Raw genomic sequence first — 17,174 nt, forward strand, 5'->3', positions numbered from 1 at the left:
GTTCCATCGCCATCTCCCTCTTTTGGGGTGTCCACCATGTATATGTCATATGATGAGGTGGCTTTCCAGGGCCTAGTAGGCGCTGGTTCTTCATCATCTCCTTCATCGGCGTCCATACCGTCGATGTCTTCAGAGTCGAAGTCGAGCATGTCGGTTAAGTCGTCGACAGTGGCTACAAAGTGGGTGGTGGGTGGGCTTTGAATTTCTTCATCGTCCGTACCCCAACCTTGCTAACCGTAGTCCGGCCAGGGCTCTCCTGATAGAGAGAGAGACTTCAGTGACTTCAGGATATCGCCGAAAGGCGAGTGCTGAAAGATGTCCGCGGCAGTGAACTCCATGATCGGCGCCCAATCAGATTCGATCGGTAGGGGCGCAGAGGGTTCGGAGTCCGGAGAGGAGTCCGGCTCCTTGGAGTCACGAGTCTCGCAGAGTACCGGGATGGTGCTTGGCTCAATCGCCGTTGGGGTCATAGCCCCCGAGGTGGCGTCCAACCGCCCATCCTCGATCGGCGCAGTTGGCTCCGAATTAAGGGTTGGAGCCGATGCGGGTGCGGCCTCCAGGGCACTCTTCGGCGGCAGAGCTAAATCACGCTCGTCGTGACAGTGCGGCGCGCTCGGCAATGGCTCGAATCCGTCGAAGATCAAGTCCCCGCGGATGTCAGCCGTGTAGTTAAAACTTCCAAATCAGACCTGGCGGCCAGGGGCGTAGCTTTCGATCTGCTCCAGACGGCCAAGCGAATTGGCCCTCAGTGCGAAGCCGCCGAAGACGAAGATCTGTCCGGGGAGGAAGGTCTCACCCTGGACTGCATCGCTATCGATGATCGTAGGAGCCATCGAGCCTGATGGTGACGACACAGAGGAACTCTCAATGAAAGCACCAATGTCGGTGTCAAAACCGGCGGATCTCGGGTAGGGGGTCCCGAACTGTGCGTCTAGGCCGGATGGTAACAGGAGACAAGGGACACGAAGTTTTACCCAGGTTCGGGCCCTCTCGATGGAGGTAAAACCCTACGTCCTGCTTGATTAATATTGATGATATGAGTAGTACAAGAGTAGATCTACCATGAGATCGAGGAGGCTAAACCCTAGAAGCTAGCCTATGGTATGATTGTTGATGTGTACGTTGTCCTACGGACTAAAACTCTCCGGTTTATATAGACACCGGATAGGGTTAGGGTTACATAGAGTCGGTTATAATGGTAGGAGATCTGCATATCTGTATCGCCAAGGTTGCCTTCCACGCCAAGGAAAGTCCCTCCCGGACACGGGACGGAGTCTTCAATCTTGTATCTTCATAGTCCAGGAGTCCGGCTGAAGGTATAGTCCGGCCATCCGAACACCCCCTAATCCAGGACTCCCTCAACCCCCCTCTAGTCAACCATATCGATCCTTTCAGGTGCACCGCATGCAGCACCAGTACCGCGTCCCGTTGTCGTTGCCAGGCATAAACATCCCGTATGGCTGGGACCTGGACCCCACCGCATTTCGGTGTTGGTTGTGCCGCAACCGAGATCTGCAACCGGTGTGCTCTCCTCACACCGAAGCAATGCCGCGACCCAGTGTACATGTCCGACTCCCTAGATTGGGATGTCTGATTCACGACAGAGCGCGCGTCGCCGCGGCGCCATCCAGATCGACGCCCGCCCTCCACCATCGCCGTTGGTGGTGATGCAGGAGGATGAGGACGGGGAGGTGGCATTCTTGGCGACACTGGAGGAGCGACCTAGCGCGTCGTCGAGGAGTCCCAACGCGAGGAGCCCCGCTCGGCCGACCTAAACGAACAAAAAACAGACAGAAACTATGTCTGTTTATGTCGGCTATTTGGAGTTGCCCTAACATTTTACTCACTCCATTCATAAATATAAGTCTTTCTAGAATTTCAATACAAACTACATACAGATGTATATAAACATATTTTAGAGTGTAGATTCACTCATTTTGCTTCGTATGTAGTCCGTAGTAAAATCTTTAAAAAGACTTATATGTAGGAACGGAGGAAATACATTTCTCTACTACCTAAAAGGAACGGAACGTTCCGTTTCCCATCTTACGTCGTTAGCTTCGTCCGACCTCCTCCGCATCGCTAAGTTTTGATTTTTTTTCTGCCCCTTTCATCTCTGACTTTCCTTTCATAGGTTTTCAAGAAGAAAAGCAGCCTCAAGTTAAAAAAACAGCCTCAAATTACGCTCTAATTTGTCTCCCTAATACTCAACCGAAACTCCTCCATGCAGGCATGCACACGATCTCTCCTATCTCTCTTTGTATTCCTGATGCACACTAGGGTTTCCCGCCGCCGTCCACCTGGCTCCTGGCACCGCCACGCCTTTGATCTCCTCTGCCAATCCACTACGATCCTTGTCATCCGCGTTACAGGTTCGTTCCCTTCCCTCCATTTTTTTTCAAATCAAGCAGAACAGAGTGTCTTTTCTAGATCCGCGCATTTGCGTGGCCGCCGAGGCTGGATACCGGGAGGAGCTAGAAGGAAGGTGCTATCGCCGCTGCTGGAGGGGATCGGTTCATTTTGAGGTGTAGGGAGAGAAGAGAGGGACGGGCAGGGAGCCGACGTCGGCGTGGGCTTGCTGGCTTTTGCTGTTTCGTATGAGAGAGAGAGTGTGTGTGTGCGTGTGTGAGAAAGGCGCAGGGGCTAGAGTAGTTTTACCCAGGCGTGAAATTGTGATGCCGACGAGGAGCAGCAACCGGAGTTGTGCATGATTTCGCAAGATGAACCAGGCCTCAGGCGTTGAGAGAGAGAGGGAGAGAGAGAGATGGAGCGATTTTTTTTTCGTGACCGAGTGATGCCGATGATGTGCTGCTTCTGCTAATGCATAAACAGAGAGGGGCATGTGTCTAATACCGTTACTGCTAATGCATACGCATAAATAGACAAAATTAAGTTGTGTGCTAGCTATGGGAGTGTGTACTTCTACTACTATTATTTTTAGTTACTCTACTATTGTTTCTCATTTGTACGTATGTGTGTTATACAGATTGTTGTGATGAAAATAAATAAACAATATGATCTTTTGCAAAACTGTGTTGGATTGAATGATTTGTAGTCGAATTATGTTGTTTGATATACATGAGGATCATAAAATTATGTGTTAGACATGATTTATGTGAAAATACTAAAATTTTCTGTTGTCTCGTAGCAACGCACGGGCAATTATCTAGTTTAGATAAAATATTTTGCAATTCAACAGGCTCGTGGAAGGAAACGACGAGACCCTGGGGCCTGTGACTTGTGAATGGTGTCGGGGAGATGAGCCCGTGAATACTGTGCATACCTGGCCAAACGGGCCGGCCCAGCACGGCACGCCCGGCCTGTAATCGTGCCTGGCCCGGCACGGCCCGCCATAGCACGTTTAATAGCCGGGCCGGGCCGTGCCGGCCCACGGGCGCTACTCCTTGGCCCAGTCACGACCTGATTAGTAAACGGGCCGCCCCGATGGCCCGTTTAGCACACTGGGCTGCACATATTTAGCCTGTTGGGCTGTTTTTAGGCCTATTGGGCTATATTTTAGGTATAAATATATTTAAAAAAATCTGAAAATTATATAAAAAAATTAAACGGGCCGTGTCGTGCCGGCCCGCGTGCCCAGGCTCCAAGCCCAGGCACGGCCCAAGGCGTGCCGCGTGCCGGGCACGGCCCGTTTAGCCCGTGCCGTGCCTGCCCCATAGCGGGCCGTGCCGGCATGCTCGCGGGCTGGCCTGTTTTGGCCGGCCCGTTTGGCCAGCTATAATACTGTGGGCCTGGGTGGGACCATGTGAAGTGTCGCCGTTGCTTGAAATCTGTTGCATTTCATCTAGACCCTTAAGGAAAATGAAAATCCGTGTTGGTGTCCATCGCCCGGCCGCAAGCAGCGGAAAACGAACCCATCTTTCCTACTTAACCCCCGCGCTTTTCCAGTAATCCAGAGACACCGCGGCAAGAGAGGAGACGCGGCGGCGGCCATGGCGATTCCCCTCGTGCTCGTCCTGCTCCCGCTCGGCCTCCTCTTCCTCCTCTCCGGCCTCGTCGTCAACACTGTCCAGGTAACCTCGGGCGACCCGGGTCTGGCAATCGTCTCCTGTAATTCTCTGTGGCCCCTTTCTAGGGATTGTGCGGTGATCTGGAGAGGTTCGCGAGCAGAGATTCAATTGTCTCTCGTAAATGTTTTCCTTTTAGTAGGTTCGAGTTGGTGATTTCATCATGCGCGCCCACGTTGCTTCTTCGCTTGCTCGGATCAAATATGTTTTGTTGGTGTTACGCAGTCCGATCTGATGCCATCATTTTGAGTTCAGCTGCTTAATTTGGGAGATTGTCCAATTTGCGGCCTCGAAATTGGCAAATTATGCTCTTTGATCTGTTAATTCGCACTGGAATTTCCATTAAGCCGTTCCTGGTCTCTTACTATATTTGCATAACGTTGCAGGCCGTATTGTTCTTGACGATAAGGCCATTCTCGAAGCGATTGTACCGGCAGATCAACGTATTCCTGGCCGAGTTGTTATGGCTTCAGCTGATCTGGCTTGTGGACTGGTGGGCAGGTATTAAGGTATGTATAATATTGGAGCAAAAAGTCAACCATCTGTTCTTCTTTATACGCCACTTCCACATCAAATCTGAAGTTAAACCAAAGTGTAATATTCATATGATCCTTCATTTGGGCTACAAGGCCTCTCTTGTTTATCTTTTAAGTTGGTACATGGATAGCGACCTTAGGGTGAATTTGCTGCTTAATTACTTGCATAAAGTTAGATTGCATGCCTTTGGATAATCCACAATTTAATCTGGCATGATGATGGGACACCTAGCACCTTGCATTGCCTTTTTGATAAAAGGCAATGCTGAGTGTTGGTTGGGTTGATCACAATCAAGACCATCAGTTAGCTTATACCAGATGATTAAAGTCAACATGCTTTTTCAAAGTGGTTAAAGTCTGAATAGACAAGCCATCTTGTTGAGTCAACTGAAATTTGTGATGTCATTTGAGGATGCTTTGTGTCATGTTTTCAGTTATACTGTTGATTTTGTGTTTGTAAATCAACCTGAATAGCAGCACTAATATATATTTCAAAAGAAAGAGTGATATGGGTGCAGTATATAAGCAGGTTAGGGATGTTGTAGTGCCTTTTTTTTATACTCAGAGTGAACGTTTCAACGTTTTCGTTTGACAAGAACTTGTATTGCAGTAATGCGTACAAATTTGACCCAATGGTGGCATGTAATGGAACTGGTGCTGCTCCCTCTATATCTAAATATAAGATGTTTTTGCGGTTTAAATTGAACTGCAAAAACGTCTTATATGTTGACACAGTGGAAGTACTAGATAATTATTTGAACTATGATGTTTTCCTCACTGTTGCATTAAATAGGAAGCAACTTATCTGTGTGATCTTAACTTCAACAATCACTGAACAAAACACACTCACCCAATGTCACTGTTTTTTTTATTCAAGTGTGTGCCTCCTTGATTCAATCACAGTACAAAAAGTTCTTGTACTTAAATTTCGGTGGAAAGTTGAGTAAACAGAATTTGCAAGTGCTTGTTTGCAAATCTTAAGTTGTTTGGACTTTTTTGAAATAGTAATTGATTTCCAACTATAGTTCCCTGATATTAGTCCATGCAAATTTTGCAGGTACAGGTGTATGCGGATCCAGCAACTTGGAAACTAATGGGTAAGGAGTTGATGCCAACATTACCATTTGGGAACTGATATCATTTCATTATTCACTTAGACCATATTTAGAAAAGGTTGTGTTTTGAATACGACCTTATCTGAAGAATTCTTTAGGCAAAGAGCACGCCCTTCTAATATCCAATCATCGAAGTGACATTGATTGGCTGGTTGGATGGATTTTAGCACAGGTTTTTATCACTTACTAAGTATTATGTTTTTAACTATTAATCAGTTAAGTACATTATGATGAGTTACCCGTGATTTGATGGTCAGCGTTCAGGATGTCTTGGAAGCGCAATAGCTATAATGAAGAAATCCTCAAAGTTCCTTCCAGTAAGTTAGCCCGTACATTTCTATCATCACATTTGGTTCTGCATTACTCATAGTTCAGTCATCTTTACAAGACTAAGGCAAGGGAAATTAATCAAATAAGATTACTCAAATGGAGAATTGTGCTAAAGTTATATGGTACACTACTATTATATTTAGTATTTCCTTTCGGCCATCATTTTAATGGCCTCGTGGTGAAGAAGAATGATGCCCTTTAAAAGGTCATCCCTACTGCTAGGTTCCACAAAGTGGAATTTAAGACCTTAAGAAGAGACCATCCCCACTGCTAAAATACAAACAAAAAATAGTATCTAAGAAGAACAACCCGCATTGTTTGGATATAAGATATGGTGTTTCTTAGTAAACTTTAGAGCATCAGCAAACAGGCACAAGTCGATGCAGTGATAACTGGCAAGCAAGGGTTGCTGACAGACTGAGAGTTAATTTGTCCAACATATATGTTGCCCTTGGCGACACTACTTCTGTCATATAGTAATAACAGTAGTACTAAACTGTTTATAAGCTTTAAGCTTAACTGATTCTTCTAGAAAATAGTCTAGGCTCAACTTCTGAAGTCAGAACTACCACATTTGAAAAAAAAAAGCTGAGCTAAAATTATTGAATGGATGCTATTTTTTTTTTTTGCTGGAACTGAGGATACTCAAGTAATTGTAGCACTGGAGAACTAAAGCCGGATATCATGGCACAGACATAATAATATCTCTATGCATCAGACAAGCATGATCTCTATGGTCCATGTAGATTCTTTTATGGAAACTTCAACAGGCATTATCTAGAATGGGCCGCACATGCATGTAGCTGAAGAAAGTAGTTATTGATTGTCTCATACCTTGATCAACTATTGCAGGTTATTGGTTGGTCCATGTGGTTTGCAGAGTACCTCTTTTTGGAGAGAAGCTGGGCAAAGGATGAAAAAACACTTAAAGTATTTTCCACCTTACCTAATACTACAATACTTTGCGGTTCATAGTAAATTAATGATATTTACACTCTTAAACGCAGTCGGGTCTTCAAAGGTTGAAAGACTTCCCCAGATCATTTTGGCTTGCCCTTTTTGTTGAGGGTACAAGATTTACTCCAGCAAAACTTTTAGCAGCTCAAGAATATGCAGTCTCACAGGGTTTGACAGCACCTAGGAATGTGCTGATTCCACGAACAAAGGTATTCAATTTGTTTCTTCCAAACTGAAATATTGTACTCTGTGCAGTACTAACTTTGCACATCAGATGTCAAATCCGTCCCTAGTTTTCTCTGTTTACCTGGTCTCATTTTGTACAATTTTTATAATGCTTGGTTGTGACACGTATACATTTCTTAGATTTATCTTCTCTTTTGACAGAGTTGATTGCGCAAAACCACAGGTTTTTGGCTTTGTTAACACAAATGGGCAGGTTGTGGATATTTTATAAAAACAACCACGACTTCTGAGGTAGCCTGTAGTGCTGCACCCAAACCTTTCACGGTGAAAATGACATAGAGCCCAGAAACTCACGTCGAATTACTCATGCCTCATGCTTAAGTGGACATGAGCTGATGGGCTCCACAAGTCAGGTCCTCCTATTCTCTCTGTCTCTCTCATGCCAATGCCGCTGTCTCGGTCTCATTCTCTTCTCTCCTGATGTGACTGGAAGCAGCCATGCAGTGACCTTGATTCGGCAATTCTCTGGTCAAAATTGGGAGCTGGGACCAGCTGCCGTGGCCTTTGTCGGCTGCGCTCTACCCACATCGGAAAGGAGGAATGGAGTATGGAATTAGGGGGGTTGGTGCATGCGAAGTCCTGGTTTGCCAGAAACTCATGTGTTTTACTTGGAAGCGGAGGAGCGGGATTGTGTTGGGTGAGGGCTGGACAGTGGCAGATGGCAACATAGGTGGACTGTGCTGGCTCAGCTCCCTGCACGAGAGTATGCACACATGGTCAAGAGGATGTGCATGGTCCTTAGGGACATGCAGGAAGCAGGAATGAGTCCGAGGACATGCTGGAGATAGTGAAGGTCAGAGACAAAGAAGATGACCTCGATGCAGCAATTCGCTGGTCCAAAATTAAATTAGTAAGGGGATTAGACAGAGGATAGTTGTGAACGAGCGGGAAGGTTGACTGGAGGCTACTGTGCTGGTTCGTCGCCAAATTTAGGATGCCCTTCTCCAGTTCTGACCGCTGCCGCCGCCTCTCGATCTCCACCTCAAGTGAGCCTTTGGAAAAATCTTCTCAAACACAAAATGCTCTCTTCTCCATTGATGTTTCCCCCTACTAATTTGACGCTACTGCGACCACACGGGGTAGCAACCAACGTGATCTGGGCTCACCACTGGTGACCCCCAGAGCACAGCGGGTTGCCTTGCTGACAAGCTCCCTGTGGTTGCCCTCCTCTGTTCCTCTCCTTGTCTCGTGCCACGGCCCTGCCTTGCCGGCACATCAGCCTGCTCGCATTGGCAACTAATTAACATGGCTGTGCTGACAGGTGGACTCAGTTGGTCAGTTTTATTGTCAAAACGACTCAATATTCGTCACCGCATCCACAAAACCACCTGTTACGGCAAAACCACCTGTTGTCTTGCAGAATTAACTCGTTTAGTATGGTAACAAAAAATCTCGCCTTCCCTTCCCATGGTCAAAACCTACATGAACACTTTGTCAGAACAAATATTTGGTACTTTGACGCTGTGCATTTGAACATTTTTTCCAAATTTTATCTCCATGTACTTAGTTTATCCCAGAAGTGTCGATATTCTAACAATTCCTTTTCATTTGCGACATCTTAGACTTAGTTTATCTCAGAAGTGTCGTTATTCTAACAATTCTTTTTCATTTGCGACATCTTAGGGATTTGTATCAGCTGTAAGTATTATGCGTGACTTTGTCCCAGCTATCTACGATACAACAGTGATTATTCCGGAAGATTCGCCTAAACCAACAATACTGCGTATTCTTCAGGGACAATCATCAGTTGTAAGTATTCTAACTTCTGCAGTCTGTAGAAATTTACTAGCTGTGAACTCTAGCCATTAAATTTCTTGAAAATATTTGTGATTAAAAAATATATTTATAGCAACCTGAGTTGTTTTTCAGAACCCGTCGGATTCTAGCTCGAAGATTTTTGATTTGGTACCTTTGGTATTTCAATCATATTTACAACTCCACTGTTATTATAGGTTCATGTCCGCATAAAACGCCATTCAATGGGTGATATGCCTAACTCGGATGAGGATGTTTCAAAATGGTGCAAAGATATATTTGTAGCAAAGGTATGGAACTAATAATATTAATATTAGGAAACTATGATCATATAATGTGTTACTGTTGGAACAAACCATGAATTGGCTGACGTGCTAGTCACTAATTTTCTTTCCCTGTGACAGGACGCGTTATTGGACAAACATATAGCAACTGGTACTTTTGATGAGGAAATTATACCAATTGGTCGTCCAGTGAAATCTTTGATGGTAAAACATAACCAAGGCACCATTTTATGCAATATCATTAACTTTTGACATAAAAAATCTGCGTCAATTATTACTCCCTCTGTTTCAATGTGAAAAAACCCTCAGCCCACCAAGCTTGCAGGGAAAGAAAACATTAAATCTGAAGAAGAGCTAACTAAACACGACCATGCATACCCCAGTTAAATTCCATGCTACAGCCAAGCCTCTTCTAAATCATTAAAGTAGGTATAAGTTGTAAACATTGTATTAACATACTGATTCTCGCTGGACAATTATTTTGAACGGAGAGTCCAAGGGCAGGGACAGTTAGAGTGGAATGGACGGAGTGGATGTTAAGAAACTAAAATAGTATGCAGTCACATGTGCCCTTAAGGTCCTTTAGCACCTTGTAAGATAATGCGACACTTATTATCAAACTATTGACATGTACAGAATTAGAATAGTGCCTTTGAATAGAAAAAGAAGCAGGAAAATGCTCAATATGATCATGTGACATGGCACGACAACATTATTCGTTTTTCCCACACAACTACAACATGACAGAATATTTTTCTCTTATTCTTATAGCATGCCATAGGTAAGTGGGTACATCTGCAGATGTGTGCAGCTCTTCTATTCTGCTATGAGAACTTCTAAGATTATGCTCATGCTCTTTCAGAATAAAAGGGGAGCTCACATTACCATATACAAATAGCTTATTTCTTGGTCTCACTTGAATTCTTGCTGTTGGCTCAGGTGGTCCTGTCTTGGTCATGTTTCCTCCTATATGGTGCTCATAGATTCTTACAGTGGACCCAGCTCTTGTCAACATGGAAAGGAGTGATCCTCTTTGCTTCTGGATTGGCAATGGTGACTGCCGTTATGCATGTATTCATCATGTTCTCGCAGGCCGAGCGCTCAAGCTCCGCTAAAGCAGCAAGGGACCGAGTGAAGAAGGATTGATAGCTCGTGTGAAATTCAGTCTATAGGGGAACTGCCAATTTATTATGTTCAGAATATATGTAGACACAGGCTCCATGGGTGAAATCTAGTATGTCCTTGTTGTCCTCGGTAAGAGCTTCAGGAATTTTGTGTGGCGAGAACTGTGAGCTTTCTTCCTTCTTTCTCTACTTTGTAATGACTTGTAAAGATTTGCTTTGCCATACCAGGAATCGCTGCTCGAATTTATCGAAGCTTTTTTTTTTTTATCACTGTTCAGGCAATCCTTGGTACAGATTGCTATTGCCAACCTGGTTATTCTGCGCTTTGGTGTTGCTATGACATCGTGTCTGCGCTGGCTCAAGGAGGGAAATGTGAACGCCAAACTTTTTCACCTCGTGGCTAATGGACGAGTGTGCTAAGGGCATCCCATCTCTTTGTTCTGGTTCCGACCTGATCTTGGACCAAAAGGTTATAGATGAGGTGTTCTTCTAGTTCCAGGCATATGATTTGAGATATGTGCGCTGCGCATTGAAGCGGCATTCTACAATGTATTAGGGCAGTCCCAATGCTACACCGTGTGATATATATCTTGGACGCCAATATTGGCTGACGTCAGCTCCTAGGCCATCACCGACGCCCCCCCCCAACTCACCCAGTTCCTCCAGGCCTTGTGAGGCAAGACAACCCTCCTCCCAACTTCGCGTTCTGGTTTGCCTCCTCTCTTGAGTTGCCATGGCAAATTTGCCCACATAAAAACAGCCACAGCAGAAGCTGGATGATGTTCACCCTCGCTCACATTTCCATCCCCGCACTGCCCAGACCGATTGCACCAGATACGAAGTAGTAAGCCCTCAAATTGTGCCTTGTATGTCGAAGAGGCGGAGTACATATCATCTTTAGTGAACTTCCATACAATTGAATCATCCATCCCCTCCTCAAGGGCGACATAATTCAGCTTTTCCCAAAGATTTGCAAACTCTTGGACGTGACCAAGGGAAAGGCCATTGGAAATGTCGATGTTAGAGATCCACAGATTGTTGTGTAGAGCTTGCTAGAAGGAGCAATTTTTCTTTTGGGAGAGGTCAAAGATGCGAGGCGCAATGTCATGGGGTCTCAAGCCCTGTAGCCAAGATGAGTTTCAAAACTTTGCCGTTCGTCCGTTGCCCACTGTGACGCGGGTGGTAGCCGCAAAAAAGGCCCGGTCATCATCCGTGCACGGTGTGCCCATACCGATCCATGGTTTTGTGGACTCCTTCCACTCAAACCAAAGGCAAAGCCACCTAAGCCGAAGAGCCTCAGTAAATTTGCCCAAATTTAACACGCCCATGCCACCGTTCTTCTTCGGCTTGCAAACAAGGTCCCGATTTATTTTGCATTTTCTACCGAAAACTGTATCCGGGCCCACCCAAAGATAGGCGCGCCGTAGACTATCAATTTTCTTCATAACCTCCACCGGGATGTCGAGAGGCGTAAGGTGGTATATGGCAATAGCGGTGAGGATGGTCTTAACAAGAACAACCTGGCCCGCAGTGGCGACATGTCTGCTTTGCCAAGGGGAGAGCTTGCCGGCCACCTTATCCTCAAGGTGCTGAAAATGAATCCGCTTGAGACGCTTAACGGATAACGACAGCCCAAGGTATCTCATCGGGAACAAGGTGCGAACAGCCGAGAAAGCATGGAGAATATCATCAAGATCAACACCTCTATTGCCCATACCAATCCATCGGATTAATTGACTCAAGACAAGGCTGGTGCCGACCATCATTACAACTTTGTGGAATTGCAAGTCGACGGAGGGAGGCGCTCGCGAAGCGATGTACTAGAGTATGATCATACTTTGTGGAATTGCAAGTCGATGGGGGGAGGTGCTTGCAAGCGAGGTACTATAGTATGATCATGTTCATCATGAATAGGTGAAAAATATGAGAAGTGGCAACACATATTCGCAAGGGGCAAAGAGGAGAAGTGGTGATATGGATGGTTCGTTTCTCGCATTGGAACTCACAGACACATTTGCTAGTAAAACTAAAACAATGGTATGCAGTTGCGTACTCCTAAGAAAAATTTAAATAAAAAGACAATCCTTGAAAATTATCAGTCTAGTCTTATTCCAAGACCTGATGAAACATTACCGAGTACCCGTCATATACAAGAGAATGCACTAGTAAATGGCTATCAGAAAGGTTCAGGCAATCTGCTGCCCGGGTTATACACGATTATTCATCAGGTTGGACACCAGCTTCCTTCTGGAGGGCAATTTGTGGAATTGCAAGTCGATGGAGGGAGGCGCTTGCAAAGCGAGGTACTATAGTATGATCATGTTCATCGAGGCTGCTTTTTTTGGGGGGAGGGGGTGCATAGGTTACGTAGCTTTGCGCAACGCCCGGCAAATGGCACGAGGGGGGTATATATCCTCATTCTCTGGGATGATACCTTGGTGGAGATGTCCAACATCACCTTTACAACCTATTGCCTCTCAGCCATGGTTTGTGTTAGGGATTCAGCCGCGAGATTTAAGATAACAACTGTTTATGGCCTGACCGACCCCTCGCTTAAAGACGTGTTCTTTGCCGAGCTCATTAGCCAGAAGACGCCTGTTGGGGTCGCTTGGATCGCCTCCAGGGATTTCAACCAGATTTATCGGGCAAGGGATAAAAAAAGAGGAACGTTAACACCAGTCGAATCAACTGGTTCCGTGCAACTCTCAATAGTTGTGAGCTTAAAGAAATCCACCTCCAAAATAGGAGGTTCACCTGGAGCAAGTAGAGACCAAACCCAACCCTGAGCAAGCTTGACTCTTTCTTTTGCAATGCGGAGTTGGACACCACCTTCAACGACCATGTGCTCCATGCACTTTCTTCGTCCCTATCTAACCATTGCCCGCTCCTGATCGCCGATGATAAGGGTCCTAGGAGGCCTAAGACTTTCAAATTCGAGAACTTTTGGATTTCTATGCCTGGCTTCAGTGATGTGGTCCAAAAGGCCTGGGTCGAGCCTATTGATCACACCGAGCCACACATTATCCTTTTCCACAAGCTAAAGAAAACGGCGATGCGCCTCTCACAATGGAGTAGCGGTCTCTTCTCTAAAGCTAAGATCCATCTCCATGCCGCCCTCTTGGTGATCCTCCTCCTCGACATTGCTCAGGAGGGAAGGCTGCTCTCCCCTGAGGAGCTCAACCTTCGGGCTAGGCTCAAGAGAAGGGTCATAAGCCTGCCCATGCTCGAGAAAGCACGCAAGAAGCAATGTGCCAGAATCGCAAACATCAAAGAAGGTGATGCCAACACGAAGTTCTTTCACCGTCGGGTTAATGCGCGAAGGAGGAAAAACCACATTCACCGTATCATAAATGATCAAGGGTGGATGACCGAGCACAACGCTAAGGAAAAAATAATTCACGACCATTTCTCGCATATAATGGAAAGGGAAAGCGCAAGCACAAAGGACTTCAATTGGGAGGAACTCAACCTGGAGTTGCATGACCTGCATGATGACCCACAAGTATAGGGGATCAATTGTAGCTCTTTTCAATAAGTAAGAGTGTCGAACCCAACGAGGAGCAGAAGGAAATGACAAGTAGTCTCCGGTAAGGTATTGTCTGCAAGTGCTGAAATTATAAATAGCGGAGTAGTTTGATTGCAAGATAATTTGTAATAAGCAAGTAACGATAATAGTAACAAAAGTGCAGCAAGGTAGCCCAATCCTTTTAAGGCAAATGACATGCCAAAACGGTCTCTTATGATAAGTAAAGCATTTTTGAGGGTACATGGGAATTTCATCTAGTCACTTTCATCATGTTGGTTCGGTTTGTGTTCGCTACTTTGATAATTTGCTATGTGGGTGGACCGGTGCTTAGGTGTTGTTCTTGATTGAACAAACCTCCTAGTTATGATTAACCCTCCCGCAAGCATCCACAACTACGAGAAAAGTATTAAGAATAAATTCTAACCATAGCATTAAACTTTTGAATCCAATCGGTCCTTTATGGAATAGCGCATAAACTGGGGTTTAAGCTTGTGTCACTCTCGCAACCCACCATCTAATTGCTACTCCACAATGCATTCCCTTAGGCCCAAATATGGTGAAGTGCCATGTAGTCGTCGTTCACATGACACCACTAAGGGAATAACAACATACATACTATCAAAATATCGAACACATATCAAGTTCACATGATTACTTGCAACATGATTTCTCCCGTGACCTCAAGAACAAAGGTAACTACTCACAAATAATAATCATGCTCAAGATCAGAGGGGTATTAAATAGCATAATGGATCTAAACATATAATCTTCCACCAAATAAACCATATAGTAATCAACTACAAGATGTAATCAACACTACTAATCACCCACAAGCACCAATCTATAGTTCCGGTAACAAGATTGAACACAAGAGATGAACTAGGGTTTGAGATGAGATGGTGCTGTTGAAGATGTTGATGGAGATTTCCCTCCCCAAGATGGGAGAGTTGTTGGTGATGATGACGACGATGATTTCCCTCTTCGGGAGGGAAGTTCCCCCGATGGAATCGCTCCGCTGAAGGGCAAAAGTGCTCCTACCCAAGTTCCGCCTTGAGGCGGCGGCGCTCCGTCCCGAAAGTCTCCTCATTTTTTATAGGTCAAAATCACTTTATACCAGAAGATGGGCATCAGAGGTGGGCCGAGGAGGCCACAACCCACCAGGGCGTGCCTGGGGGGGGCCTAGCGTGCCCAGGTGGGTTGTGCCCACCTGGTGGCCCCCTCTGGTGGTTATTGGCTCCATTATTTCTTAAATGTTCCATAAAAAATCTCCGTGAAGTTTCATCTTATTTGGAGTTGTGCAGAATAGGTAGCCTGACATGGCTTTTTCAGGTCCATATTTCCAACTGCCGGAATTCTCCCTCTTGGTGTGTTCCTTACAAATTATGAGAGAAAAGGCATTAGAATTACTCCAAAAAGCATTATTATGGATAAAAACATTATAAATAATAGTAAGAAAACATGATGCAAAATGGACGTATCAACTCCCCCAAGCTTAGACCTCGCTTGTCCTCAAGCGAAAACCGAAATCGAAAAACATGTCCACATGCTTGGAGAGAGAGGTGTCGATAAAAACAAAATACGAACATAGAAGCATCATGTTGATTATTATAACAACAACAAAATTAAATATAGGACTTTTATCATATACTTCTCATGAATAAGTAATAGTTCATCACACAATCAAAGTATAAAGCAAAAACTCTATTAGAAACCAACAAACTATGTTCTCAGTCAACTTTGCAACTGCAATTCATCATCTTTTTGAGAAGAGTCACGTGCCGGAGCCTTTAGGAAAGTCCACATACTCAACCATCATATAGTCTTCTAGGATTGCTAACACTCACCCCGTACCCATGAGCAAAACATTTCAACTGGACACATAGAAATATAGGGGCTTATGATTTTGCCTCCCAACATACTCACCTCAAGGGTGATGTCAACAATAATAACTCACGCCACCCATATTCAACTGGACATATGTGCCTAGATATTTCCTCACCACATGATGCTTGCCAAAGGAGAAAAATAAAAGGAATAGAAAGAAAAACTTTGACTCTTTGCATAAAAGTAAAAGATAGGCCCTTCGCAGAGGGAAGCAGATGTTGCTATGCGCTTATTTGTTTGTATTCCCAATCCCTTAGTGCAAGAGAATGTCACGTTGTATTGCCCCTTAAGATGACAACCTTTATTATGCAGTTTGTCGCTTTTATTCTTTGTCATCCAAGTTCGTACAACGGTCAATTTTCTCTTACACTAAATGATCTCACACTTTTAGAAGCAAATTTTATTGCCTTTTTGCACCGATGACAACTTACTTGAGGGATCTTGCTCAATCCCTAGGTAGGTATGGTGGACACTTGAAAAGGATTTGGGTTTAAGGGTTTTTGGATGCACAAGTAGTATCTCTGCTTAGTGCGGAATTTTTGGCTAGCAAAGATAGGGGGCAAGCATCACGTGTTAAAGGATCTATAACAATATGACTTCTATGTGAATATAAACAAACATAAATCATTAAGTTGTCTTCCTTGTCCAATGTCAACAATTTTGGCATATAATATTTTGACGAGGGCTCACAATCACTAAAGATTTCTAGGATAGTATATCTATATGTGAATCTTCTCTTCCCTTATTAATTCTTTCATGAATTGCATCACTAACTAATGCCATGTTTGTCAATCTCTAATAAAATTTTATACTTATACTTTTCCTTATGTGATGCTATCACCTACCATAGGATTAGTATATAATCTTATTGATTTATTTCCTTTCTTATTTTTATTTCCTTCCTCTTTTTCTTTCTTATTTCTTCTCTTTATTTGCAACATGAAAGTAAAGAAAGCAAAAACTCAAACTAACTTTATTATATAACTTGCACACGATTACAAGGATAAATCGCTAAGCAAACTCTTGAAGAAGAAAGGATATAACTAAACTTTTATTTCATCTAAAAGCAAAAGATCGAACTAAGATAAGTAAAATAAAAAAGATAGTGGGATGATACGATACCGGGGCACCTCCCCCAAGCTTGGCGGAAGCTAAGGGGAGTGCCCATACCCGATACTGAGTTCTCCTTTGGTGGTGAAGATGATGATGGTGGTGATGACAATTTTGCCTTCAACTTTTTCATATTGTAGTTGAGGAGAGCAATTTCCTCTTTCAGATCGTCGACCTCCAACTCCAACTTCAAGATCTTGTCACATAAATCCCCTTTGCTTTTCGCTTTTCCGTCGAAAACGAGAGGGAATAGATCGGTTAGGTCATTTAGGAATGTTGGAT

At 44.4% G+C, this 17,174-nt stretch overlaps 1 protein-coding gene across 1 annotated transcript; it reads left to right on the forward strand.

Moving 5' to 3' along the window:
* The first annotated feature begins 3,852 nt into the window (after positions 1-3,852).
* On the forward strand, positions 3,853-10,642 carry LOC119300606 (1-acyl-sn-glycerol-3-phosphate acyltransferase PLS1-like). Its single transcript, XM_037577510.1, has 11 exons — positions 3,853-4,031; positions 4,412-4,534; positions 5,619-5,658; positions 5,775-5,848; positions 5,934-5,993; positions 6,859-6,936; positions 7,014-7,172; positions 8,833-8,958; positions 9,162-9,254; positions 9,369-9,452; positions 10,188-10,642. Exons 1-11 carry the CDS (start codon positions 3,951-3,953, stop codon positions 10,392-10,394), a joined length of 1,125 nt encoding a protein of 374 aa, XP_037433407.1. The 5' UTR covers positions 3,853-3,950; the 3' UTR covers positions 10,395-10,642.
* Positions 10,643-17,174: the final 6,532 nt, after the last annotated feature.

The sequence above is a fragment of the Triticum dicoccoides genome, chromosome 5A (assembly GCF_002162155.2).
Source record: "Triticum dicoccoides isolate Atlit2015 ecotype Zavitan chromosome 5A, WEW_v2.0, whole genome shotgun sequence".
Lineage (NCBI taxonomy): Eukaryota > Viridiplantae > Streptophyta > Magnoliopsida > Poales > Poaceae > Triticum > Triticum dicoccoides.